At 55.2% G+C, this 26,875-nt stretch overlaps 1 protein-coding gene across 1 annotated transcript in view; it reads left to right on the forward strand.

The window, feature by feature from the left end:
- The first annotated feature begins 7,849 nt into the window (after positions 1 to 7,849).
- The window catches only part of DOC2B (double C2 domain beta), a 30,878-nt gene continuing 11,852 nt past the window's right edge, over positions 7,850 to 26,875 (forward strand). The window contains exons 1-3 of the mRNA XM_054287043.1: positions 7,850 to 8,372; positions 18,980 to 19,059; positions 24,901 to 24,975. Of these exons, the coding sequence (XP_054143018.1) occupies positions 8,036 to 8,372; positions 18,980 to 19,059; positions 24,901 to 24,975 (492 nt within the window). The 5' untranslated portion in view covers positions 7,850 to 8,035. The remainder of the gene's footprint in view (positions 8,373 to 18,979; positions 19,060 to 24,900; positions 24,976 to 26,875) is intronic.

A 26,875-nucleotide genomic window follows, 5' to 3' on the forward strand; every position in this document is an offset into this window, starting at 1 on the left:
GAGGAGGGAAAATTTTGGTTTTTGTTGGCACCTGAGTGGTTTGGGATCATCCCTTACAGCAGGAAATGCCTGTGGGTGGAGGTGCCAATGGCCCCTGGCTGGTCAGGCTGCAAATGGGATGTAAATTCATGTAAACATATGTCCCCGTGCAGGTAGCAGCTCGTGCCCAAATTATGCAAATATTCTAATCCAAATGGGGTCCAAATGGGAGCCAGAGGGAGAGGTGGCATTCCTCAAAACACAAACTTTAAAATGAAATTATCACCGTGGAGGGGGGCACCTCCCAGGTCATTAGAGGAGTCACTCTGCCCCAGTGCTGAGGCTGGGCATGGATAAGAGGTATAATGAGCTCCAATCTGTGTGAAGAACACCTCGAGGAGGGGAAAATTTTGCTTTTTGTTGGCACCTGAGTGGTTTGGGATGTCCCTGCCAGCAGGAAATGCCCCGTGGGTGTAGGTGCCAATGGCCTGTGCCCGTCCAGCTGCTGAGGATGCAGCTTGATGGGGATGCAAATGGGATGTAAATTCATGTAAACATATGTCCCCGTGCAGGTAGCAGCTCGTGCCCAAATTATGCAAATGTGCTAATCCAATAACGCTAATGCCATGATTATCCAGCAGCACGGGGTTCATTAATATGGTTCCCTGGCTCTTACACCCATCACTGTCAGCATCGCTGTGCTGAGCCCTCCAGCATCCCTGGCACGTGGAGCCACTTTGGGGAGGGCAGAGGGCACCCAGGGCGTGGTGGCACCAGGAAGGGCCCCTCGCCTGCCACCTGTCCTGGCCAAGGTGCCACCTGGCTGCCACGCTCTCCTCGGGGCCCTTCCTGGCAGGAGCAGACCTGGAGCAGCTTTCCCAGCTCCTGCAGAGCAGCCAGGGCAGCATTTCTCCATATCCGTGCTGAGATCAGATGAACAGGGCTAGCAGGGCCATCTAGTGACTCCTCTGGCTGCTAAATGACCTGGGAGGTGCCCCCCTCAACGCTGATCATGTTAAAGTTTGGGTTTTGAGGAATGCCACCTCTCCCTCTGGCTCCTGTTTTTTTCAGCTGGTTTTCTTTGCTCCAAAGTTTTGTTTTCCCTGGATCACCACAGAGCTGGGAAATGCTCCTGCAGTGGAGAGGAGCTTTGTGCTGAGTGGGGTGACATGAGGTCAGGCAGTGAACAGCCCCTGGGTCTGAGAGCATCCTGCAGGCTGGCCTGGCTGCCCAGCCCTGCCAGGAATGCTGCTCTGCAGGCAGGGATCTGCTTGTCTGGGCTGTGGCCTCAATTCCTGCCCTGCTGCCCCGCAGGTGCTGCCGTGAGTTTGTTTTTGTGGTGCACGTGTGGGCAGCCCTGCCTGGTTCAGGGAATTTGGGGTTGTTTGGCTCTCCAGCAGCCTGATCCCACTGCGGATCTGTGGGGTCTTTCCTCCTTCTTGTTCCTCTTCCTTCTTGTTCCTCTTTCTTCTTGCTCCTCTTTCTTCTTTCCCCTCTTTCTTCTTGCTCCTCTCCCTTTTTGCTCCTCTCCCTTTTGCTCCTCTCCCCTTTTGCTCCTCTTTCCTTTTGCTCCTCTCCCTTTTTGCTCCTCTTCCTTCTTGCTCCTCTTCCTTCTTCTTCCTTTTTGTTCCCCTTTTTTCTCCCCTTTTTGCTCCTCATCTTGCTCTTCCATTTCTGTTGTTTCTTTCATGTTGGCACGATGCTGGGATTTGTGGATGTGGCCAGGAGAACGCCCTGGCACCCAGGATGGGTGATTCCCTCACACCCCATGGTTCAGCCTCATGCTCCAGGGATGGACAGGGCATCTGCCAGCCCTGGGAGGAGCAGCAGGCAGGACAGAGCTGCCCCAGAGCCGTGCCAGGTACTGCACAGGGGGGTTTGTGTGGATTGCTTCTGACAGGATGTCAGTAGCCTGACGTGGATGTGGGAGAGGAGCAGCTCTAAAGCTCTCTTCATGCAGCCAAATTGCTCTTTAATACTGCAAACCCAAGATGTTATTTTGTGAGTCCCTGGAGCTCGCTCTGCTGCTGGTTATTGGTGGCATTTTCCCCTCTGCTTGCATCCAGCTCTGAATCCCTGGAGCGTGGGGTGGGAGCAGTTTCCCCTCTGGTGCCTCTGCTGCTTTCTGCCCTCACTTGGCTCCTCCTGTGCTCACTCTGGGAGCTGCTGTGACTCCTGAAATGCCTCTTCCCACCAAAATGTGAGCAGAAAGTCTATCCATTTCCATGGCAACGGGGCCGGGCCCTCACTGCTGATGGGAACTCTGTTCCTGGACATTCATGGGAGTGGGAAGGGCCCAGCCCCAGCTCAGCTCTCCAGGCCAGCATGGGTGTCCCAGCCACCACAGCATCAGCTCTGCTGCAAAACGAGCACCAGGCTTTGCTCCTTGAGCAGGGGTGGGATGCTGTCATCCTCCTGCAGCTGGGAGACAGCCGGGAAGAGGTGAAAGCAGGGTGGAACTCCTGAGACGAGTCAGCTGGATAATCTCAGAGGACGTTGACTCCAGCTTGGGAAGGCTCTGAGAGCAGATAAAATTAGTCTAATAGGAGTTGATGCTGCACAGAAGTCTCCCCTCCTCTGATTGCAAGGGTCTGCGTTTGTCTTACAACAATCAGAGCCAGCCGTGTGAGAGGGTGGCTCTGGTGGTGGCAAACCCCTGGAGTTCAGAGGGACACACAGATCAGGAGAGAAATCTGAGGAAAAAACCCCAAAAAAGGTTCATCCCCAAGAAAATCCCCCTGAGGATTGAGCCCAGAGAAATCTGAGGAAAAAAACCCCAAAAAATGTTCATCCCCAAGAAAACCCTGAGGACTGAGGCCTTGGCAGTGCTGTGCCCCAAGATTGGATGTCACCCCAATCCTGGGCACTGCTGGGGTGGATTTTCCTGCTGTGTACAGCCCACCCTGGGTGGGTTTATGCTCTGCTCTACAGAACTGGGATTTACAGAGCTGTTTGTCCCCTCTGCTGGGCTGGCAGTGCCTGGGTGTTGGCACAGGGGGGTCAGGGTGCAGAGCAGGGCAGGTCCCCTCCCCAACAGGAGGGGCAGACATTCCTCAGGACTCCAAAAAAACCCTCAGGGCATGGAAATTACAAAAGAAAACACCAACTATTTTGGGATTCCCATGGAAATGGCAACATATGCTGAACGTTAAACATCAGCCCCTACCAAAAGTATAAAAGCTATTCTGGGCCCATCCTGAGGATGCAGGCAGAGCTGATGCCTCCCTGCCTCCCTCCTCCTTTCCAGCTCCTTTCCAGGTCCTTCTGCAGGTACCAAGATGCTGGCCAGGAGGATTCCATCTCCCTTTGCCAGTGGTTGGGTGTTTCATAAAGTCTCTAAGAACCTTAAGCAATATTTTGAGGGGAGAGGGCCCTTCCCTGCTGGCATTTGGCCCTTGCCTGGCTCAGTGCAAGGGTTTGTTTGTGTCTGTGTTGTGAAAAGGGATGTGGGCTGTATTCCACCACAGTGATTTTGCTCACAGCTAGTAATTGCTGGTTAAATCTGGTCAAATAATGGTTGTTAGCAGGGCCTGTTGGAGCACAGATAACTTCAGATATTATCCAAGCAGAGGAGCAGTGGGGGCCAGGGTGCACTGGGATATCAGCACTGGTGGGGAGCCGCAATCAGCACAGCCTGGAATAAGCTCCTTAGGATTATTTTGGCCAAGTTTCCCAGTTATCACCATTATTGTTATTGCTTTACTTAGCAAATGCAGAGGCTGTTTGACCAGGTAAGGAGTGCAATGGGCTCAGCCAGGGCAGGGATCTTGGAGGGGAGCTGAGCATCAGCCAGGAGACAGAGCCTGAGCCAGGCACAGGTTGCTTTTCAATTAACCCCCTTCCCATGCACACAGCCATGCTGCAGCTAAGCTCAGTGGAAAAAAAATAAAAAATATGTTTCATATCTCCCAGCCAGGGGAGCTGAAGGCAGGGTCAGTGCTGAGGGATGGAGGGGTCTCTTGCAGCAGTGTTGGCACCCCCTGGCAGTGTTGGCATCCCCTGGCAGTGTTAAACCCCCAAGCTCTGCCCCTGCAGCCAGATTGAGCTGCTGGTGCCTGCTGGCACCTTCTCCTGCCTTACAGCTGTGGGGACTTTCAGGCTTAAAAATGGTTGGGAAAAGCAAAATTCCAGTTAGGGCTGGTGCTGCCTGTGTCACCTCCCTGGGGACACTGAGAAACCTCCCTGTCCCACCTCTCTGAGGTCAAGGATGAGGTCCAGAGGTGGTGAAGGCTTTGATTTGGCATCTTTGTGCTCTCTCCAGCAGAGCAGGAGGCTCAGAGAGATTTTGAGTTGACAAAGAAATGAATAAAGAACCAGTGGGTGAACCCCTGGCAAGCAATGGGGTGTGCTAGGCTGGTGCTGTGCTCTCCATTTGGAAATGAATTGATCAGACTGGAATCAGCCCCTGCTCTCATGGGTTTAAAGCTGGAGCAGCAGAACTTGGTGCTCAGCATTTGTAAGGGAATTGGTTGAAGTGTGTCCTGAGGACAGACAGTGGGTTTGGGTGTGTGTTTAATCTGTTCTGCATTTTTGGAGGAAATATTCCTGTAGGAATATTCCTTCTGTTTGCCCATTTCCAGAGGAGGAATCTGGACTGTGGCACAGGGAGAGTGAGTGCCACAGGCCTTTTCTGGATGTTCTTAAACCTGCGCTTGTGCCTCTGTTCAGGACAACATTTAAAGTAAAACCTTGGTGTTCTCAGAGCCTGGGCTGGAGCTGGAGTGTCAGTTCCTGCATCCCACACCCCAAGCACAATGTCACAGGTGCTGGGCTCAGTATCTTGGGAGAAAACATGGGTTTTGACAGAGAAAATTGCTCTTCTCCTCATCCCATCCCTGCTTGGATGGGGGCTCTGTGATATCCACCTCTCCCTCCCTATGCCCTGGCAGAGTGGCTCTGCTCCTGCCAGGCAGAGCTGTGGGTTCAAATTGCCATTTGAACATTCAAACTCTCTCTTTTCCTCCTGGGGGGCTGCTGGGGAAATCAAACTCCCCCTCCCAGGGCAGCAGAGGCCACGAGCGTGGGCAGAGCAGCCCCAGCAGAGCCAGGGATCAAATCAAGTCACATTCCAGGGCATTAGACAGACGGTGGGAATTAAGAGCTTTACCTGGAAACTGGCTTTGTATCTGCCAGCCCTGCTTTTGTCTTCCAGCCCAACTTTCTATTTTTGTCCCTTTCTCCTTCTGTGTTGTTGTGTGTGACACGTTTGGGGAGCCCTGGGTGCATGTGGGGCTGTGCAGCCCAGGAGGGAACACTCAGGTAGGGAAAATGTGGTTTATCAAGACCAAGCTGTTTTGGGGCTCATTAAAGGCTGAGAAAATTCTCCAGCTGCTTTCTCAAGCTTGGGATCAGGCAGAGACCACAGTGTCCCACCTGGGCTGTGAGCAGTGAGTTTTGGTTTGGTTTATCAGTCTGTAGGGCTGGTGATGGGGTCTCCATCAGGGGCCACATCTGCCCTGCCTCAGGGAGTTTTTCTGCTTCAATTCTGCCTTTTTTGTCCCCCTGTTGCTCTTCTGGGTGAGCTGAGCATCTCTCATTTGGTGCTGCTGGATCCTGATTCCAGCTGTGGATGCAGGAGGAAGAAGAGTGCAGAGGTTCCCCTTAATTCCCAGAGCCTTGATTTTTCAGCCCTATAAAACAATCTTTGCCCATTTGGGTCTTTGAGGAAGCGTTTGAAGCGATGACGCTTTTGTAATGGCAGTAACGGCATTAGGCTCTCGCGTGTAACTTGATTTTATTTATTTATTTATCTGCCCTTTCTCGGAGGAAATTGCTGCTATTTTCTGGGCATCAGGCCCAATTTCTGCTTCGCTCTGTCTGAGTCCACACCACATCCTGCGTGCTGCACCCAAAGATGGAGCCTGTGTGGATGAACACACCCAAACCCAGGGGTACCTCCTTGTGCTTGCCGTGATGTTTTCAGAATCAGCCCACCTGTGAGGTTTTCAGCCTCTGGATGGCATTTCCCTCTGAATTAATGTCCTTGGATGTGGGAAGGGGGTTAAACTGAGGCTGGATCTGCTGTCAGACCTGCAACAGGCAGGAGCCACCTGGGAGTGAAAACACAGCAGGGACACAAAGGAGCAGTGAGCTGCCTCCTGCTCTCCCAGGTCATTAGATCACCCTCAGATGTGCCTCGTGTCTGGGTGAAGAGCAGTGACAAGTTTGGATGCTTCAGGAGAGAAACATTCACTTGCCTGTGAGGAGTGAATGAGGTTGGTTTGCCTGGTGTCAGTGTGTTATGACTCAAAGACTTGCATTAACATTTACCAAATTCTGAATGAAAGCCGAACTCTCTGCTGCAGACAGACAGGTTGGGTGTCATTTTGTTGGGATTTGGGGGAAATCCTCTGAAGAGGGCAGAGCTTTGTTTTTAATAATCACCTGCCTGCCAGGAGCCTGCAGCTCTGTGTGCATGGCTAAGGGATGTGCCAGGTTACCTGGTGGGCAGCTGGGCATGGTGGTGGGTGAGCAGAGCATGCCAGGCGTCCCAGGCTCCCACCAGAACCCCCCAGAGCTGAGCCAGCTCCTCTGAAATATTTCAAACACATTTTCCTGGGCAGGGTGAGTAACTGGGGCAGGATTTTGCATCATTTTCTCGCAGTGTTTCTCTTCTGGCGCTCCTTGCTGAAAAGTCCACTTCCAGCAGCTTGTGAGGCCACAGATTTATTGATTTGAACACGGGGGGGAATGAGTAAAACCAGCAGTTTGAGACAACTCCCTGAGCAAAGCAGAGCCAAGCACAGCTCAGCATTTTCCAGGGAGCCTGTGGTGGAGCCTGTCCCTGTCCTGGCTGTGCTGGGCCCTGGCCATGCCCAGGAGGGACAGGAGGGGTGCTGAGCATGGCCACAGTGTCACTGAGCCCTGTCCCATCCCATCCCTGTGGTGCTGAACCAGCCCCATGGCACAGCCACACACCAGCTGGCAGGGGCTGTGCCACCCTGAGCAGGGCACATGTGTTGCTTCAATCCCCGGTGTGTCCCCAGCTCCAGAAGCTCATCCAGCCGGTGCTGAGCTCTGGAAGGGACATTGCTGTGGGCTGGGACAGCAGGGATCTGTGTCAGGGCTGTCCCTGTCCCTGGGGGCTGCAGGGAGTGGGCAGTGATGGCATCCGTGCTCCCGGCTCGGGATGTGGCACAGCATCTCCCTGGCACAGCCTGCAGGGCTGTCCCTGTCCCTGGAGGCTGTCACAGTCCCTGGGGGCTGTTCCTGTCCCTGGGGGCTGTTTGGGTCCTTGGGGAATGTCCCTGTCCCTGTGGGCTGCAGGGAGTGGGCAGTGATGCCATCCGTGCCCCCGGCTCGGGATGTGGGACAGCATCTCCCTGGCACAGCATCTCCCTGGCACAGCCTGCAGGGCTGTCGCGTCCCTGGGGTCTGTCCCTGTCTCAGGGGGGCTTTCCCTGTCCCTAGAGGCTCTCAGGGTCCCCGGGGTCTGTCCCTGTCCCTAGAGGCTGTCCCTGTCCCTCTCCACACCACCCCAGATGTGACGCACCAGCACGCTGGCTCCTGACCCTGCCTGGTGACCTCAGGAGGGGTCTGGCAGGACCAGCCCCGCTTCGCCAGGGCGATGAATCCAAGCCCACCTCCCTCACCGCATCACCCCAGCTCCCGGGGCAGGGACAGGGTCCGGGCAGGGTCAGGGTGGGCTGCCCACGCCGCTGGCCGTGTGCCCGGGGCGCCAGGCCGGCCACAGCCCTCGTTCCTCCGCGGCCGGGCACCGCTTTGTTGCTAGCTGGTGACATCACCCGAGAGCCCACCCCCTGCCTCTTATCCGTCTCTCTGTCTCGCTCATTTATTCCCCGGCAGCGCTGGCAGGATCAGGGGCCGTGCGAGCGCCGGGGCTGGCAGCGACAGCAGCGATAGGAGCAGCGATAGGAGCAGCAATAGGAGCAGCGATAGCAGCAGCATGCGTGCGGCCACCGAGGCTCAGGGCGCCACAACCACCTAAGGAACCCTCCGGAGCCTCCTCCTCCTCCTCCTCATCTGCCCCCGGCTGAAACTTCCCTCTCCGGGCTTCCCCGGGGCTGGGGGCAGCTCGGCAGCCACAGCCGCATGCATGACACTCCGCAAAGGAGAGAAAATGACCATAAGTATCCAGGAGCACATGGCCATTGACGTCTGCCCCGGCCCCATCAAGCCCATCAAGCAGATCTCCGATTACTTCCCCCGCTTCCCCCGCGGGCTCCCCGCCGCCGTCGGCCGCAGCAGCAGCGGCGCCCCTCGCCCCGCGCCCAGCCAGACCTCGGGCAGCCCCTCCGAGCATCCCCGCGTCGATGAGGAGGATGTGGACCAGCTCTTCGGAGCGCACGGAGCGACGCCCGCCGAGCAGCCGGCCAGGAGCCAAGCGCCCGAGGAGCTGGTGGACCCCGAGGGCTACGAGTCGGACGATTGCAGTGAGTTGCTAAGTTTCCGTGGGAGTTGGCCCCGGTGTTGGGGATGTGGGTGGGTGTTTGGGGCTGGTTGTCCATGCTGGGGAACCTGGGGTCGCAGTGCAGCGCTGAGGAGCCCCCAGGTGATGCTCGGGGGCCCTGGGAGTGTCCGTGCCGCAGCCAGGCTGGATGCTGAACCCAAAGTAGGGAAGTCTCCCAAGAGCCACCAGTTGCTGTCGTGCTTGGTGTGCACTCCTCTGCCTCCGTCCCTGCTCGGCTCCGTGCCTGCAGCCCTCCGGCTGGGCTCAGAGCCTCTTAACCCGGCTGGATTGGGCGGTGCGGGCTGCTCCAGCCACGCTGCGATGAGCTGGCCCTGGGCTCCGGCATCGCCCGGCTCCACAGCGGGGAGATGCGTCGGGAATGAGAGCTCTGGCGAACTCCGGCCGTGTCATGCCTCCATTCCCCACCGAGAGCCAGGGGGGCCTTGGGAGCAGGAGGCTCTGGCCGTGGTGGATGCAGGTGTTTGCAGCAAGGGTTAACCCCTCCCCACCCAAATCGTCCTTCCCAGCCGGCGCCTGGAGCTGCACGGCAGCGCTGCCCGGCCCTGGGCCCCCGGGACCGCCCGATTTCCCTCGGAGGTGGAGAAAAGCCAAGGGCTCTGTTCATCCCAGCCTTCGGGGACAGATCCTGCGAGGGGATGCAAAGTTTGGAGCCGGGAGAAGGGAAGGGAGAAGGGAGCGGGTGCTGCGTGCTGGTCCTGGGGGAAGGGGAGGCTGAGCCGCGCAGGGCCCAGCGCCCTGGTGGCTTTGCCTTGGCACAATGTCACAGCCCCGGTGGCTTTCCCCTGGCACAATGTCACAGCCCCGGTGGCTTTGTCTTGGCACAATGTCACAGCCCCGGTGGCTTTCCCCTGGCACAATGTCACAGCCCTGCCTCGGCATCGCTGCCGGCCGCGGGGCTGCTGCCGTTTATCCCATTTACACCCCAGAGTGTGACCCCAAAGGGCTGTGCTGCCCCAGGATGGCACGGCTGTCCCCGTGTCCCCCTCTGTGACAGTGAGGCTGGCGCTGGGTGCCAGCCCCAGGCTGGCACACTCTCTGTGCCCATGCTGGTGTCGGGGTCACGGCTCCGTGGAGAGGCGGCAGCCCTGGCAGTGCCTGGCAGAACATCTCTGCTAAGCCGCGTTTGTCCCAGCCGGGCACTTCACGGGGACTTTAACCGGCTTTGGGTCATTAGCTGCTCTAATTATCGCATCGTCTGTGCTCGGCGTGGCAGTGGGAACGGGAGAAACCCGGGCTGCAGGGCCAGGGGGGAGAGTGGCACTAGGGGCCCAGAGTGCAGCGTTTTCTTGGGGTGACTCGGAAATTGCCCAGGGCTCTGCATTCTGCATTTATCCCTGGGCAGTGCTGGGTGTTGGGTGCTGGAAGCTGGGTGTTGGGTGCTGGATGTTGGGTGCTGGATGTTGGGTGCTGGGTGCTGGACTTTGAGTGCAAGCTGGATCCTGGGTGCTGGATGTTGGATTTTGGGTGCTGGATCCTGAGTGCTGGGTGCTGGATTTTGAGTGCTGCAGGCTGGATCCTGGGAGCTGGGATCTGGATTCTGGGTGCTGGATGCTGAATCCTGGGTGCTGGATTTTGAGTGCTGCAAGCTGGATTCCGGGTGCTGGATGCTGAATCCTGGGTGCTGGATTTTGAGCGCTGCAGGCTGGATCCCGGGTGCTGGATGCTGAATCCTGAGTGCTGGGATCTGGATTCTGGGTGCTGGATGCTGGATCCTGAGTGCTGGGATCTGGATTCTGGGTGCTGGGTGCTGGATTTTGAGTGCTGGTTGCTGGATTTTGAGTGCTGGATCTGGATCCTGGGTGCTGGAAGCAGCCTGGCTCCGTGCCGGGGCCGGCGGGTGTTTCTCTCACCCAGGCTGGTGTTAGGAAGTGTTTCCCGCAGCGTAACAGGTGTCAGGCAAAGCTGCTGAGGCTGTTTTGCCAGAGGTGTGGTGGGGTTTTGGCTGGCAGAGGCACAGCGGCGCCAGGAGCTGAGCAGGGAGGTGGCAGCGCTGGTGTCACAGCGCTGGGGACAGCACGGGGTGGCACAGACACCCTGAGGACACTGGCTGGCACGAGTGTGCAGGGTGGGACTGGCACTCCCCCGTGTTCAGCAGCCGAGTTGTAAATGCAGAAAAGAGCTGGGAGCAGGGAGGGGACCCTGCAGCCTGACTGGAGCCATCAGCCACGCTGGGGAGTGTGTGGAGCTCCCCCACATCTCTGGAGGGTGATTCAGGGATGCTGCATTAGTCACCTGCACTGAATTTCCCCTGGAGAACCTGTCTGTGCCTGCGCTGAGGTGTCAGTGGTGTCAGTGCCCTTGGGGGGCTCAGGGGATGTCTGGGGGTGTCAGAGCTGGGTGCAGCACCCGTAAATCGAGATTTTGCCCGGCACATCCTCAGAAGTGCTCCCAGCCCCAGAGAGCTGCAGAAGGAGGGATTCTGGTGGCAGGATCCATCGGGAGGAGGAGGAGGATTGAAGGGCTCCCCCCTGTTTGTCCCACCTGCCTGTGGGTTTCCCTCCCCCGGTGCCAGGGTGGGAGGGGGCCTGGAGAAATGCAGCGATTGTCTGGCTTTCCCCAAGCTCCTTCCTGCCTGGAGTTACTGCTCCAGCCTGGGCGCTCTGGGGTTTTTCCAGCAGCACCTCAGCTGCCATCCCAGCCCGAATTCCAGAACCCCAGCAGGGCAGGGTGGGTCCTGCCTGGCCCTGGGCTGGCTGGCTGCACCCTGTTCTTTAATCCTGTGCTGAGTCGTGCTCCAGACCCCACCAGCAAAGTCTGTAGTGTCTGTGGAGCCTGTGGGAGCTGCAGTGCCTGCTGCCATCCAGGCAGGGTGGCCTGACCAGGTGTGGCACCTGCAGGGAGCAGGGATGTGGCATTGGAAAACTGGGAACCCCCAGGCTGAGGGAAGCAGGTGGAACCCTCCCAGACATGGGCAGGGACCTGGCTGAGGTGGGAGAACACCTGGGGACAGCCATGGGAGGCTCAGGTTTGTGGGTCTGCACACCTCTACAGCAGCCTGTTGAATGCAGGGAGCAGGCAGGGAACCAGCACAGCAGAAAATGAGTGGAGGCATCTGGGCTGGCTCTGGGATCACTGGGAATTCCATGGAGCCAGCTCTTCCCTGGCAGCAGTGCTGCTGTGAGGGTTTGCAGGGTCTGGTGGGCACCCTTGGGAGACCCTGGCACAGGGACCCAGCGCTGCCCTGGCAAAGCAGAACTGTTCCTGCACTGGGTTTGTCCCCAGCAGAGCTGCTGAGGAGGTGGAAGGAATGAGGCAGGAGAGGAGGGAAATGTGTATTTGCTGCAGAAGGATGGTTTGGTGCTGTTGGACCAGGCAGGAGGCTGGGAGGGGGAATTGGCTCCTGCTCCTCTCACACCTGGCTGTCACCTCATTGCTGGCTCCCCTGTGACAGCAGCAGCTCCCCAGCCACCAGGGATGCTCCCCACCCAGCCGGGCAGCACAGTGCCAGGGAAACTCGGTTTGCAGGGAAAATAAGCAAATGCCAGCTAGATGGCAATGTGCCACCTGTGAGGAGCTGCTCTCGCCTCCCATCTCCACCGATTCCACCCAAATGCTGCTGCCCCTCCACTGCCTGCACCTTCCCCTCCACAGCACCAGCAGGAATTTGTACCTGAGGGATTTTTAAAGGAATTCCTGGATGAGCAGAGGTAGGGACAGGCCCTGAGAGGGGGCACTGCCGGGGGATAGCCCTGCAGGGCGCAGTCATCCTCCTTTAACAAGCAATCAAGTTTCCAACCCTTGGAGAAATGCCCCATTCTCTGAGCTGCTGTTTGGCTTTGGAAAGAAGCTCTGGTCACACTGGAATTCCTTCCATCCTCCAAATGTGTTTGGCTCTGGGTTTTCCAGGTGAGGAGAGAGCCTGGGAGCCACGGGCTGCAGCGGGAGCCGCTATCCCTGCAAATGCTGCTCCATCCTGCTCCTGTGTGCACAAACCCATCCCATTCCACCTCTTGGCCAGTTTTATTCATGGAAGAGCATCCTCTGAGCTCTGGAGCTGCAGCAGCAGCAGCAGCATGGAGAAAGCACTTCTCCAAAGTGCAGCTGAGAGGCCAGTCCTGGTGCGCGGCGGCTCGTGACGCCTGCAGCGCCACACGAGTTATTTAGGAAGACTCTTATTTTGAGCAAAGAAGATAATTAGGCAGGCAAAGCCATCATGGAGAAATTAATTACTGGCTGCTTGAAGATGTAAAGAAGGAGGAAGGTCTGAAGGGGTGCAGGGTGTGCAAGTCACCTGGCAGTGCTTGTGGCCAGACAGGGGGAGGCAGAGGAGACGGCGAGGCACGAGCAGGGTATTTACTTCTGAAGCACAGCTCCTTAGCATATGCTGCAACTGCTATTTATAAGCTTTGAATCGTCTTTTCAACCCAGATAAGGCCAAAAGAAGTATTTTTCTCACTCAGGAAACCAAACAAACCACCAGAGATTTCAGCAGAGCACGGCTTTGCCAAGCAGAGCACAGCCCGAGAAACGTGAGCAGGGACTGGGCAGTGCCACTGAGGTGTCCCAGGAGTGACTCTGGATCAGCTCCTCTCTGCTTTCCTGTGGGATATTTGGGACCTCTCACACCTTCCTGCTGGCCACCCCAGCAGTGACATCCAGGTGCAGGCTGCACATCCTGGTCCTCCAAGGAGCTTTGCTCTTCCCAGGGATTGCCCACAGGCAGGGACACCCCAAAGTGCTGGGGGAGAACACCAGGAGAGGAAAGCACAGCAGGGTGAGCAGGGTCTGCCTGGGCATCCCTCCTGCAGCATCCAGGGCAGCAGCATATGGGCTGTGGCCTCTGGCACCTCTGCTAATGAAGGAGCCACAGCTGCTGGATAACGAGGGTCCCTCCTCCCACAGCCCTGCACCTTCCCCACTTCCAGAGTGCAGGAGGACAGACAGAGAGACAGACAGACACCCCTTGTTCCCAGGGGGTTCCCTGGTCTCTCCTCTTTGTATTTAACACTGCAGGCAATTTTGGGGGGTTGTTAATTGCAATGCTGTACTTCATTAAAGGAGGAGAGAGGGAGGGATTTGAAGGCCATCTCTAAACTGAAATTGCTGAAAGTCTAATTGCTGCTGACATCAGGGACCATTTAGTGCTGTAAAACGTAATTGCATCTCTGAACTGTTCCGAGCAGATAAGTGTTCCTCTGAACACTCCTCCTGGAGAAGACAGAAGAGCTGATGAGCATCCATCAACCAACCCCATGAAGAAGCAGCTCCCTGCTCCAGAGCTTACCAGGGGCTGGCTCCGTGTCTCCAAAATGAAGAAATATTCATTGCTGCAAATTTTAAGTGAAAAACCTACGGCCAGGCAGGGAACATTGCAAGAGAGAAAAGTTGTGTTTGTTCCTCGCTCCTGATCCCACGGAGTTCAGCTGAGGAGGGAAGGTCTCCTGCCTGTGTGCTGGATCTGCTCCCTGCTGGGGTTGTTTGTAGGATGGGGAATGTCCTGCCCTGCTGGCAGCACATCAGAGTCACAGAATCACAGAGTGATGAGGTTGGAAGAGACCTCTAGGATCAACCTGTGCCCTAACACCTCATCTAGACTAGAGCACCAAATGCCATGGCCAGGCTTTTTTTAAACACATCCAGAGGTGGTGATTCCACCACCTCCCTGGGAAGAGCATTCCAGTACTTTATTATTCTTTATTATTCTTTATTATTCTTTATTATTCTTTGCTATTCCTTATTATTCTTTATTATTCTTTCGATGAAAAACTTTTTCCTAATATCCAACCTGTACCTTCCCTGACATAGCTGGAGACTGTGTCCTCTTGATTGCTGTGGTGCTGACAGGGATGTTTGTGCCCCAATGTGCTGTGCTGCCCCTGGGACGTGCCCCAAAACCTCCCAGAGGATCTGCTTTCATGGCATGGCTGATGGTGATGCCAGATTTCAGTCGTGCCCTGTTCCAGGTGCCTCCACACCAGATCCCATGGTGATGCCAAGGCTGGAGCTCCATGCCAGAGGTCAGTGCTGCCCCCAGGGACACCTGACTGTGCTCAGCTCCTCTGGGATCCACCCCTGACTGCCCAGCAGCATCCAGAGTGGATCAGTGCCCAGGCTGGAATGCTGAGGGCGCTGGGGGAGCTCAGCCCCAGCTGCAGGAATTGATGGTGCTGTTTTCTAGGGATAACCCTGAAGGTTTCCCAGGCTCATGGAGTCAGTCCTCAAGTCCCCATCGTGTGCCACTGGATGTGCTCAGGATGCCAGGGGGGCAGGAGCACACCCACCAAAATGTTCTTCAGCAGCCAGGCTTGGAAATGGCAGGAGGTGATAATTTCTGTTCCTCCCGAGGAGTCATTTACCAACATTTTATATGGGGCTGTAAGAGCACGGAATTACTTGCTGCCTTTCAGGACCTTTAAAATTATCTCCATTGCAAGGGAAAATTAAAGCAATGGAAGAATAGGGACCTATCTTTTATAGTGCATTAAAAAATACCCAGTCTGAAGGTTACTGAACCTGTGCTTTCTGTAAGGGAGAGCTAATCCAGACAATCCCCAGCAGTCTTTTTACTGCTCCACTCTGATCTCCCTGGCACAAAATCCGTGAGCAGATTATCTTGGGAGCAGCAATGCTGATAAGCAGAGGGACTTAAGGCTTTTTGGACTCCTTTTTAATTAGTTCTATAGTGGGGTTTTTGTGTGCACACCTCAACTTGTCCTGCCGTGGAGCTCTGCAGGGCTCTCTAAAGCAGTCACACCTGCCTTGGGAGGGTAAGGAGCGTGCTCCATCATCACCTCCAGGCTTTGCTGGAGCTTTTTCTGGGAGTGTCAGTGGCTTTTCCACATGTTGGGATGTGAAATTCTTTTCCTTGCAGCATCCCAGGCTACGGAGAGGGCGGCTGTGCCACCAAGGGCAGGGGCTGGGCAAGGGAGCAGAGCTCAGATCCATCACCACATTTTTTTGCCTCTCATCCCACAGGTATAAATAGAAGCTCCTTCAGCCTGGCCTCACCCTGGGCTCAGCCAGGAAATGTCAGCAATAAACAATAAATTCCTGCTGACTTGGGGACACATCTGCTGCTCCTGCTGCCCCCCAATCACCCCCTGGCCCCCTGAATTAATCAAAACACCCAAAGGTGGGGTTTTTTCTCCCAAAGGTCAGTGGGAGAAGAGGCCACCTTCCCGTGCAAGTGGGATCTATTTTTCCTTTTAGAGGCTGTGTTAAAAGGCAGGCCCTGGCCAGAGCCTTCCCATCAATCTCTCCCAGCTCACGGGCAGGAAAGAGGGTCAGAACCTGCTAATGAGTTCAGTTTTCCTAATGGTTATTTTATCATTGGAGCAGAATAATTGTAATAATAATGATACATCCTGCCTGCTGTCTGGAGAGCGCCAAGCTGCCTTTGTAAAGCCTGACAAAGGCATTTATTTATATTTTTTATTTGCAGCCTCTGTGATTAGAGGGCAGTGTTCAGAATAGCCCAGTCGAGTTAAATAATCCTGGTAGCAGTGCTTTGAGTCTAATTGCTGCCCTTTTCTCTTTTAGGTACTTGCTCCCCTAATTAAGATCACAATCGAGCTGCATCTCGAGTGGGAGGGGGAAAGCAATTAAAGGAGGGGGATTAGGTTGCTCTGCAGAGGTTTTGGGCCCGATCCTGCCAGCTGGGCATGCAGGGTTCCCAGAGCCAGGGCTGGATGTGCTGCTGGGAGTGGGAGCAGTGGGACAGGGTTGGTGGCTTGTGCTGAGCCCTGCAGCAGCACAGGGCTGGGATGGGGCTCCTGGGGCTTCTCTGGGTGCTCCTGTGGGGTGCAGGGGTGGCTCCTACCCCTGCTGGAGCGAGCTGGAGGTGTCCTGCAGCTCCTCAGCCCTGAGGATCTCCAGCTTTGTCTGGGCTGGGTCCATCCCTGGCTGTGCAGTCCCAGGATATCACCCTGTCCTGAACGTGTCCCGTGAGCCCTGGGCACCTCCTGGCTCTGGTGGAGTGCTCACCTCCAGCTCCACAGCAGCACCTTGGCTGCCAAACCCCTTTCTGGCAAACTTTTCCTCCTCCCCTTATCAATCAGCCACAATTTTAAGCAATTAGCACTCATTGTGCTGATGTTTCCATGTCCCTCTGCCCAAGGGCAGGCCCTTCCTTGGGAATTGAGACTCACCATCCATAAAAAACCCTCTCTGCTTAGAAAAACCTCTCCAGGGCAGGAGCAGAGGTGGGAGGGCATGGCCAGGGGTGCAGGGCTCCATTTCCAAGAGGAATGGGAGCTGCTGGATGTTTGCTCATGGACATGCAGAGCTCCAGCTCTGGGAGCAATGGGAGCTGCTGGATATTTGCTCATGGACATGCAGGGCTCCATTTCCAAGAGGGATGGGAATTGCTGGATGTTTGCTCATGGACATGCAGGGCTCCATTTCCAAGAGGAATGGGAATTGCTGGATATTTGCTCATGGACATGCAGGGCTCCATTTCCAAGAGGAATGGGAATTGCTGGATGTTTTCTCATGGACATGCAGGGCTCCAGCTCCAGGAGCAATGGGAGCTGCTGGATATTTGCTCATGGACATGCAGGGCTCCATTTCCAAGAGGAATGGGAATTGCTGGATGTTTTCTCATGGACATGCAGGGCTCCAGCTCCAGGAGCAATGGGAGCTGCTGGATGTTTGCTCATGGACATGCAGAGCTCAGGGCAGGACCTGAGTCCCCACCTGCAGAACGAGCTCCTGCTGCTGTCTGAAGGTGATTTTAGGTGTTTTCAGCAGGGCTCCCCACTGTCCTCGCCCCTGGGCCAGGCTGGGGCTCTGTCAGTGTTTCCTGGCCGAGCTCTTGTTTGCCTGCCAAGCTGTTTAATTTGTTTTATAAATTGCCAAATGCAGCAGGCTGAACCGCGGGCCCCCTTCTGTGATAAAAATAAAATAACAGCTTGAACTCGGAGGGCAGAGCGGTGGGGCTGGCAGGAAATGCTGATTAAAGGGCAGGTGGAAATGATGAGGCTCCGAAACCGGAGCTTTCATCTTCCGCTCTTGAGTGAAAAATGCAGATTTGGGAAGTTTTGCTGACTGGGTTTGTGGAGCCTCCAGCTCCTTGAGCTGCCCAGCACTGAGAGCACCCAGAGCTGTGCTGGTGCTGCCTCCCTGCAGGGTGTGCAGGGGCTTTAGCTGGGAATTATTGCTCTGGAAATGCTCATTGGAGCCAGACCCAGAGATGGAGCACGAGGCACAGCAGGGTTGGCCTCACCCCTCATCTTCCCCTGGCAGGTAAAACCCCTCTGATTTGTGCCTTGCCCAGACCAGGAGCTAATGTGCCATGAAATTGCTGCACAACCAGGGGGGTACATTATTCTGGCAGAACTCTCTCTGGGTGTTTGCTCTGCTTTGAACTCAAGATATTTTCTTGGGAGAAATGATTTTTTTTTTTTGCCAGCAGGCAAACCTGTAGCTCCTTTGCCTTTGGGCTGGGAGATCACTGTGAAATTGCAGTAGGATGGTTTTGGTCCCCTGAATATCCTTAAACTCCGTGAGTGCCTTGCTGCTATCAATGCTGGGGGAAAAAAAACACTTTATTTTCTCCCATAAAGTTTGTCCAACTCTTCTCCACTCAGCAAACCCTGCTTTGATATTAAGCAAAACTGTTCTGGTTTTTATTTTGGATGTTTTCTCACGTTCTGAACACAGCAGGAAGGTGCAGTTACCTTGGAAACAGCTGTGGGATGGTGCTTGGTGGCAGGGCAGCACTCAGGCAAAACTCTTTTGGGGAGGTGGGCATGGAAAAGTGGGGTTTGCTGGGCCCAGAGCCACCCTGGAAGCTCCAGGCTGGTGTCAGGTAAAGCTGGGCCAGGGCAGAGGCTGCTCCATGTCCAGGCTTTGGTGTGCAAACCAGGCCTGGCAGCCTTGGAGAAGGTTAAGCCATGTTTTTGGGAAGCCTGTCTTTTTAAGGCTTTGGATTAGTGAGATTTGCTCAGATCATCCAAAGGGAAAGAATCCCTCAAATCAAAAGGGCTTCTGCTGCTGAGGCTCATCAGGTTTTGTCCTGCTCCTGTGTCCCATCCCAGGAGACGCTGCCACTCCTGGATCCTGAGGATGCCATAAAGGAACACTGAGCTGATTAAAAGCTTGTTGGTGTTTTTCATTTTAACCAGGAAAGTATTTCCATCCTCACTGGGTTTAATTTACAGTTTGCAGCCAGATTGGAGCTGGGAAGGGATCCCACTGGTGGCTCATTTGTTTGAAGGTGTCGCTATACAAATACACGCTCTGGGAATGCCAGCGGCGCTGGAGGGGAGGATGCACCAACAGAAGCTCTCAGCTGTGTCCCAGCCATTCCCAAAATCTTCCCAGGGGACATCCTTCATCTCCTGGGGGACAGGGAGCTGCTGGATGCAGCCAGGCTGCTGAGGGATGGGGATAACCCAGGTGAGAGCCCATGGAAGCAAAGCTGTGGCTGCAGAGCTGCACCCACTCATCCTCACTCCTCTCCCAGGGCTGTGCCAGCCAACCTGGGAATGGCCACGTTTCATAACAGGGCTCCCAGCAGGATGCTTTGTGCTTTATAATGCCCGCAGCTGCTCTTTAGCATCTCCTTGAGTGCGCAGAGGGAGAGCAGCCCCGTGCTTGCAGGTTAATCACATCTCTCCTCCCTTGCAGCCGCGCTGGGGACGCTGGATTTCAGCTTGCTCTACGACCAGGAGAACAACGCTCTGCACTGCACCATCAACAAAGCCAAGGTAGGGCCCAGCCTGGCTGGGGGGACAGCAGGGACTGCCTGTGCCATGGGGAACGTGACCCATGGCTGTGACAAGGGAATGTGACCCACGGGAATGTGACCCATGGCTGTGCCAAGGGAATCCGACCCATCCCTGTGCCAAGGTCTTAGGAAAATTAATCCACAAGCACCAGAGGTTTATGTCCAAAAAGCAGACAGAGGAGTCCTTTTTGGCTTTATTCCAATAAAGGGAGAGGCCATGGGGTATTCCTCTGGCATCTCTTGAATTTTTGGAGGACACAGCCTCCTTTTTATCCCAATTTCCCAGCCTCATTTTTCTTCTCTCTTCCCCCATTTCTGAGGTACTTGAGAGATTCAGACTTCCCAAAACACCTGATACCAAAGACTCCCCTCTAATGCATAACACTCCATTTTAGTTTTTAATTCTTACAGAATTTAGGAGTTTTTCTTCCCCATTGTTTCTTTCAATGTCTAATTTCGTTTATCAGCAAACCTAAAGTTTATTCGTAAAAGCAAATCTCTTTTTTTCCATTCATCAACCAATGGAACCCTTCCCATTGTTTCTTTTCTCTCCCAGCGCTGGTTTTATCTACCAGCAGACCCATAGCTTGTTTGGAAAGACAAATTTGCCATTCCTCTCAGAGGGAACCCGACCCATGGCTGTGCCAAGGGAATCTGACCCATGGCTGTGCCAAGGGAATCTGACCCATGGCTGTGCCGAGGGAACCCCATCCATGGCTTTGCCAAGCATCCCTGGGTTCCATCCCCTCCCCAACCCCTCTGCCCTCTCCTTCCCCTCCAGCCCTGCCTCTCAGGGCGTTCCCAGGCTCGGGAGCCGGCTGCTCATCCCCCGTGACGAGCAGGGATTGATGGCTGATGCTTTTTCCAGCAGCCCATCCCGATGTTGTTATTTACTGTGACCGGCTGTCGGTTTATAAATGGCTCTTTTAAATGCTGCTAATCACGGCCCCAAAGTGCTGCCGTCTGCGTGATTGAGGCAATTAGGGGCTTTTTTTTGCGCATTTGGGAGCAGGAACAGGGAGACGAGGTCCTGATGCAGCCTGTGGGAGATGCTGCTGGGTTCCCCTCTGCATCACACAGTGACCATCGGAGAGGGCTCCTGATGGGCTCGGGGGAAGCACCTCAATCCCTGCAGATCTTGGGAAGGGATGGGGGTTTGGAGAAGGCAGGAGAAGAGGCTAAGCCCCTTCAGAGGGTCAGACCACGCTGTTTGCCTCCATAGGATGCTCCTCTCCCCCTTCCATGGCTCGTTTGCTGTGGTTCTCCATGGCTGGAACACCAGCAGCAAAACTGGATTTTGGGGATGGGGGTGGAAGGATTTACCCCAGCTCTCCTGGAGCTGCTCCTGGCCAGGGCAGCACCCCCAGGTGCCAGCAGGGCAGGGCTGGGGCAGACTCTGGGCTCTGCTCCCCTCCCTGTCTCCTGTGGATCCGCCGGGTCAGGCTTCCCTCGGCGCGCACGGGAGCCGAGCCAAGGAGGAGATTTCTAATTGGGTTTGGAGTGGGTGGAAGGCAGCGAGGAAGGAGAGAGCTCTGGGCAGCCACTGATAAATCTCACATCAGCAATGGCACAAGCAGGGCTGGCACAGGAGAGCCCTGGTCCCTGCCGTGCCCACCCAGGGCTGTGGGGGTACCCCAGCATCACCCCCGTGCCCCTGGGGAGGGCAGAGCCACCCTGACATTCAAGCTCTCGAGTCCTGTTCATTTCCATTCTGCTCTCATTCTCCCATTTTTCTCTTTTATTTACATTGCCATCTGCTCGCTCTCATTTCATCTCTCGCCTGGGGAAAGCTGCCAAAACTTGACTACAGAAAGGTAAGGGCCAGGACCCCGCTGGCTCCGGGGCTGGGACAGGCAGAGCTGGAGAGGAGGAGATGGGGAAAAAGCCCCAGCAGGACTGGGATGTGATTTACCCTTGGATTTACCCTCCTGGGTGGCTGTGCACCCTCCAGGGACATGCTGTGCCCAGCTCCAGCAGCTCCTGGAGCTTTGATTGCTGCCAGCAGCCATTCAAACCTATCCCAGCCACGTGAGACACGTTTTTCTTTCTCTCTGGTAACCCCAAACAACCTCCCTCTCTCCCTTTATTTTACTTCTCTTTACTATTTCTTTTTTTAAATCTCCAGCACTTTTATATCTGCTTCTGTTCCTCACGAGTCCCATTATCACTCCAGCAGGTTCAATCCAACCTGTGGTGCCCCACCAGCCATTCCCTGCTCTGAGGGCTTCACTCCACGTGGGGATTCACCCTGCTGCTGCTGTGCCTGGGAATATTTGGGAGGCGTTTTCTGAGGGGTTTCTGAGGGGTGTAAGTTCACAGCAGGATTTGGGAAACTCTGGGAGTCACCAGACAGGTGGTAGCAGGCAGAAACAAGGAGGAACAGGCAAAAGCAGACAGGAACAGGCAGGAGCAGGCAGGGACAGGCAAAAGCAGACAGGAACAAGGAGCAACAGGCAGGAGAAGGCAGGAACAGGCAGGAGAAGCCAGGAAGAGGCAGGAACAGGCAAAACCAGACAGAAACAAGGAGGAACAGGCAGGAGAAGCCAGGAAAAGGCAGGAGCAGGCAGGGTCAAGCAGGAGCAGGCAAAAGCAGACAGGAAAAGGGAAGAACAGGCAGGAGCAGGCAGAAAAAGGCAGGAACAGGCAGGAGCAGGAAAAAGCAGCCAGGAACAAGGAGAAACAGGCAGGAGCATGCAGGAAAAGGCAGGAGCAAGGAGGAAAAGGCAGGAACAGGCAGGAGCAGCCAGGAACAGGCAGGAAAAGGCACAAGCATCCAGGAAAAGGCAGGGACATGCAGGAACAGCCAGGAACAAGGCGGAAAAGGCAGGAAAAGCAGGAGCAGCCAGGAACAGGCAGGAACAAGGAGGAAAAGCAGGAGCAGCCAGGCTGGCAGCACCACCTGGCCCTGCTGGCTCTCAGCAGTCCTGCCCGTCACACTTCAGGCACGGCTGAGCTCAGACACGCTGTAGCTCAGCTCGGATCAATAGCAGAATAAATCAGGGCGTTGTGGGAGCTCATTCCTGGACTGCAGGAGCAGCCAGGCTGGCAGGAGGGCTCTGCCTCTGCCCTGGACAATCCCTGGGATTGTGTGGGTCTCTGCTGTCCTGCGTGGGACAGGGCTCTGGGGTGTGCTGGGCATCACCCCCTCCTGGAAAATAGGATGGAAAAGGGTTTGGTGAATGTGCAGCCACCTGGTTTGGTACCCTGTCATGCCATGGCTTTGCTGAGGATCTCACTTTGTGCTCAGTCCATAGGGGATTTGTAGGGGCATACAGCACAGTCACAGCAGGATGTGCTATCCTACAACTCCAGTGATCTCCTGCTTTTGGGAGAAAGATACCTGGGATGAGCCTAAGGGGGCTGCAGGGCAATGGTGAAGGATGCTCCAGGCAGCTGCTGCCCCTTGGAGCATCCTTGGGCTGCTCTCCCTGCACCTCTGGCCAGAAAACATCCAGGAGCTTCCACCCCACTGAGCATTTGGCTGCTCCCTCCCTCCCTTCCACCCGAGGTGAGTGCTGGAGGTCTGCACTCATCATTACTTATGTATTGACTCATAAATATTCATCACTGCGGGGAGATTCCTCCAGCTGTCGGGCTCCTCTGGGCTGGCAGGGTGGAAATGCAGTTTGTCCCCTTTTTCCAGAATGGGATGGCTCAGCCAGGCTGGATTTTGGGCAGGCAGCTGGTTGTGGGGTGAGGGATGGAATGGATCCATCTCCTGCGATTTCTGGCCGCCTCTAGCGCGGCGTTAATCGGCAGCCCCCGATTAGCCCGAGCTGTAATTAAATCCTATTGATTAGCTAAATGTCACTGGCACGGGGAGCAGCTGGCAGAGCCTGGCATGTGCAGGGAGCTGGAGGTCTCTGTGGGATTGCAGCAGAGATTTTTGGGGTTGGGTAGAGGAAGGGAAAAGATGAAACTTTATCTCAGCTCCAAGAAACAGCGCAGCAGCAGCAATAGGAAGGGCTGGAGCCAGGGATTTACCCCAGATGGATCTGGGGGTGACTCTGTGCCTTGTCTGCCTCTCATCCCTCTTGGAGGAGCTCCAGGTGGTGGTCCCTGCACCCAGAGGGGGTTCTCCCTTTGTGGGAGGGACCCTTGCAAAGCAGAGCCCTGCTAAATTCAGCTGTTTGTGCCAAACACGTATCCAGTGACACGGGAGGGAGGTAGACGTGACATTAGGAGCCATTTTCCAGGCTCCTGTCACTCCATCTTCCATAGCACATCTATTAAAAAAGCCTTTAATAGCCTCCTCAGAAGGTAATTTAATTGAGCTGAATTGATGGATGAATTACAGAGCTGCCTGTCATTCTCCATCCATTTTCCTGGGAATCTGCCTGCTCCGTGCTGATCTCATTTGCTGTGCAGCCCGGGCAGGTTGGGCACCTCTGGCCAGGGACAGCACCAGTGGATTGTGCAGAGCCTGGGGACAGCCCAGCCCCTTCCTGCCCTGCCTGCCCCATCCCCATCATCTCCTGGCCCAGAGGCATCACCCCAGAGGCTCCACTCAAAGCAGGTTCACCTCTGTTCACTGCTGATATTTTTATCCTTTTGGCTTTGCTGTAGAAGCAAAATCCTCTTTGCTGGGCACCATTTGGCCTCCCTTGCCCCAGCGCAGCAGGTTTGTCTCTGTGGCAGAGCCCTTGCTCCAAGTCAGGAGCATCCTGGACAAAACTGCAGCTCAGAGAAGGTCCTGTGGTGCTATAGGTCAGGCTGGGTGAGTTAATCCCTACCTGATTATGATTCCCCCAGCATTTCCCTGCTGGATTTGCCCAGATCCTGGATGGCTGCATTCCTTCTGCACGCAGAATTCCATACAAATGCTTCCCTGCCACTGGATCCTGGCAGCTGCACACACACACTCATTATCCAGGCACTCTGCTCCTCACAACAAGGCTGTGAGGACTCTTCAGCATCCCCCTGGAGCCAGGATTGGTAGAGATTGGTACCTCTGCAGAAAGCCCTGCTCTGATCCAGGCACAGCCCTGCCTTCAGCCAGCCCAGCAGTAATTCCTGCAGGGATCCCACAGCCAGGCTGGAAATAATCCAAGGGCTTCCACCACGGAGCCATTCTCATTTCTACTTAGGGCTGCTGAAAATTAGGCTCCATTTCTCACCCTCTTGACTTGCTTCCCTTCGCTGTGGAGTTGTTTGTCCATGCACTCTGTTCAGGTGTGGCTTTGATCTGGAATTGTGCATCACCTCTGGATCATTTTTGGGGGGTTTAGAAGAGGAACAGAGGCACAGCTTGTCCCTCCCTGATAACAAACCTGATCCACATCATCCTCTAAGAGCTGAGAGGGTCTTGTAGAAAACCCATCAGGGATGGCCACAGGGAGTGTTTCCTTGGATTGGTTCCTCCTGCAACCCCAAATTTACTCTGTGAACACCACAGCATCTGGCTGGCACCAGCCTCCCACTGGCCTGGAGCTGTTCTTCCTTAATAACCAAGAGTAGGTAGGTGCTATCACACCCTCTGCAAGTGGCACCACAACAGCAGAGGTGTGTGTTTGCTCAGAAGCAATTATTCAATGACAGAACCCTGTAATTTCAAAGCTGGGAAATCACTGCACTGATTCTCTTTCACCCCCAAGTGAATGTGATGAGGGAGGGAGGGTTGGATGGTGCCATGTGCAGGTGAGGAGCTTCCCACAGCCCCTCAGACTGGAATGCTGAGCCTGGATCCTGCAGAATCCACTCTCCCCTCCTTCCCCAAGCCTGGGGAAGCCACAGCAGCTCTACAGACCCCAGGATGGGCTCAGTGAAATCCCCTGCACCCCTCTGCCCTCCTGATTCCTGCTTTTTGCTGTTCCCTCTGCAGGGCCTGAAGCCAATGGACCACAATGGTTTGGCTGATCCTTATGTCAAGCTGCACTTGCTCCCCGGGGCCAGCAAGGTGAGAAACCTTTTCATTCTCCTTCCTTTTCTGGGGTTGCAGCTTCTCATTGGAAATCAGGCCTGGGGGAAGCTCCTCACCCAGGAGCTGTGGGCTGCTGCACCCAGAGCTTGAGTTTCTCAAGTGAAAGGTTCTCAGAGAGAGCAGGAGGAAGGAATTGGGGTTGAATCCATCCTTACAGGGATGGAAAGTGCCTTGCTGGGAAACCACTGGCTGGCAGCCAGGTGCCAGCCCTGATTGTTTACCTTGTGAGCCCAGCATGGGAATGCTGCATTCCAGGAGCCCCGGGAAGCACTGAGTGAAACATCCTCAGCCATAAACAAATCAGACCTTTTTAATTCCCTTTTTTTTTTCCCCCACCCTTATCCTTTTGCATTTAAAACCCCTCAGATCATAATAAAACAGAGTATAAATCATAAGGGAAATATTTCCATCTCCTTAGGTTCAGCACTTGCTGGAAAGAAGAGTAATTAAAGATATTGATGTGTGGTGAGAGCTGGGTGTAAGTGACGGGGATGTGGAATTTAAATGCTCGATGTGTGTGTCAGGAATATTAATTGCACTCTTATTCCACACGAAAGGAAAAACCTTTTTTTTGGGGAGAGGGGAGGTGTATTTACTTGTTACAGTTCAGTTGGATTAATTCCCAATGCTCAGGGTGGCAGAGGGAGTTTTTAACCACATCCTGAATTTCCGCTGCGCGCGGAGCCGCGAGCGCTCTCGGCAGCAATATCATCATCATCATCCCCATGTTTTGCAAATCCATTGATTAGCATTGCTGCTGGAGCTGGGGGAGGCAGGAGGGGAGGGAACACAGGAGCTGCAGATCCACAGGCCATGGGGGAGCCTCTCCTTGCCCCATCTCTGTGCTCTGTTCCAAACAGCACCGCCCTGGGAGAGGGGAGCAGCTCTGGGGGTTTGGGATTTGTCCTGGGCTAGTTGTTCCACCCTGAGTCCCTCAGGTGTTTCTGTCCCAGATTTGGGCTCTCAGGTACCTCTGGGTGTGGGAGCAGGGCTGGGTTCATTCCCCATGCAGAGCTGGTGCTGACTCCTGAGTCATCCCAGATGGGAGGAAAAGGCATTCCCTGAGCTCAGCTCCTCTGATCTCACTCCTGTCCCTTCCCAGGGCAGCTTTGGCAGCTGGGTGATGTTCATGTCACCCCACTTTCCTTCCCAGTCCCTGGAGCCCCAGGGATCAGGGTCTGGTACCTGCAGACCTGAGCAAGCTGTGGTGCTATTGGTGTACCTTCCCTGCTCTCCTCATCACTCAGGGCTCCTGAACCCGGGGTGGGGAATGCAGCAGCACCCCACACAGATCCATAAGACACCTTGGAGGTGTGGATGTGCTGAGGCAGGGATTGAGTTGTCTGACACCTCATTAGAGGGAAAATTGCTGCTCTGCCAGGCGGTGCCAGGCTGGGAGCCGGGTGGAGAAGCCCAATCTGCAGCCTCAGCCTCTTCTTTCTGCTGTCCCCAGATGTGAGAGGGGCTCAGGGAGCGAGGAGATCCCTGTCCCCTGGGCTGTGTGCCAGGATGTCCCATCCATGCAGGGGACACAAGCTCTGCTGTCCCCATCCTCCTGCTGGTGCTGACAAAACACCTGCCAGGGAAGTTGTTTGGAGTCAGGCAGGATTGAGAGCTGTGCTGGGAGCAGGAGTGCAAACAAACAGCCAGAACAGCAAATCAGCATTTTTTTATTTAATCCAGAAAGGATTTTTCCCCTCTCTTGCTCTCTCTTACTGCTTAAATGAAATCCTGGTCCGTGCTCTGCCAAGGTTCCCATTTTGCTGGCTGTCTCCAGGATGAGGGGCTGGGATGGTTTGGAAATGAGTGAGTTGCTGTGTCCCTGCCCCTCAGGTTTTTGCTGGATTAGGGGTGGATTTGGGCCACCCCAATGAGG

The sequence above is a fragment of the Melozone crissalis genome, unplaced genomic scaffold, assembly GCF_028551555.1.
Source record: "Melozone crissalis strain CALT ecotype California unplaced genomic scaffold, PUWL_Pcris_2 ptg000057l_1, whole genome shotgun sequence".
Lineage (NCBI taxonomy): Eukaryota > Metazoa > Chordata > Aves > Passeriformes > Passerellidae > Melozone > Melozone crissalis.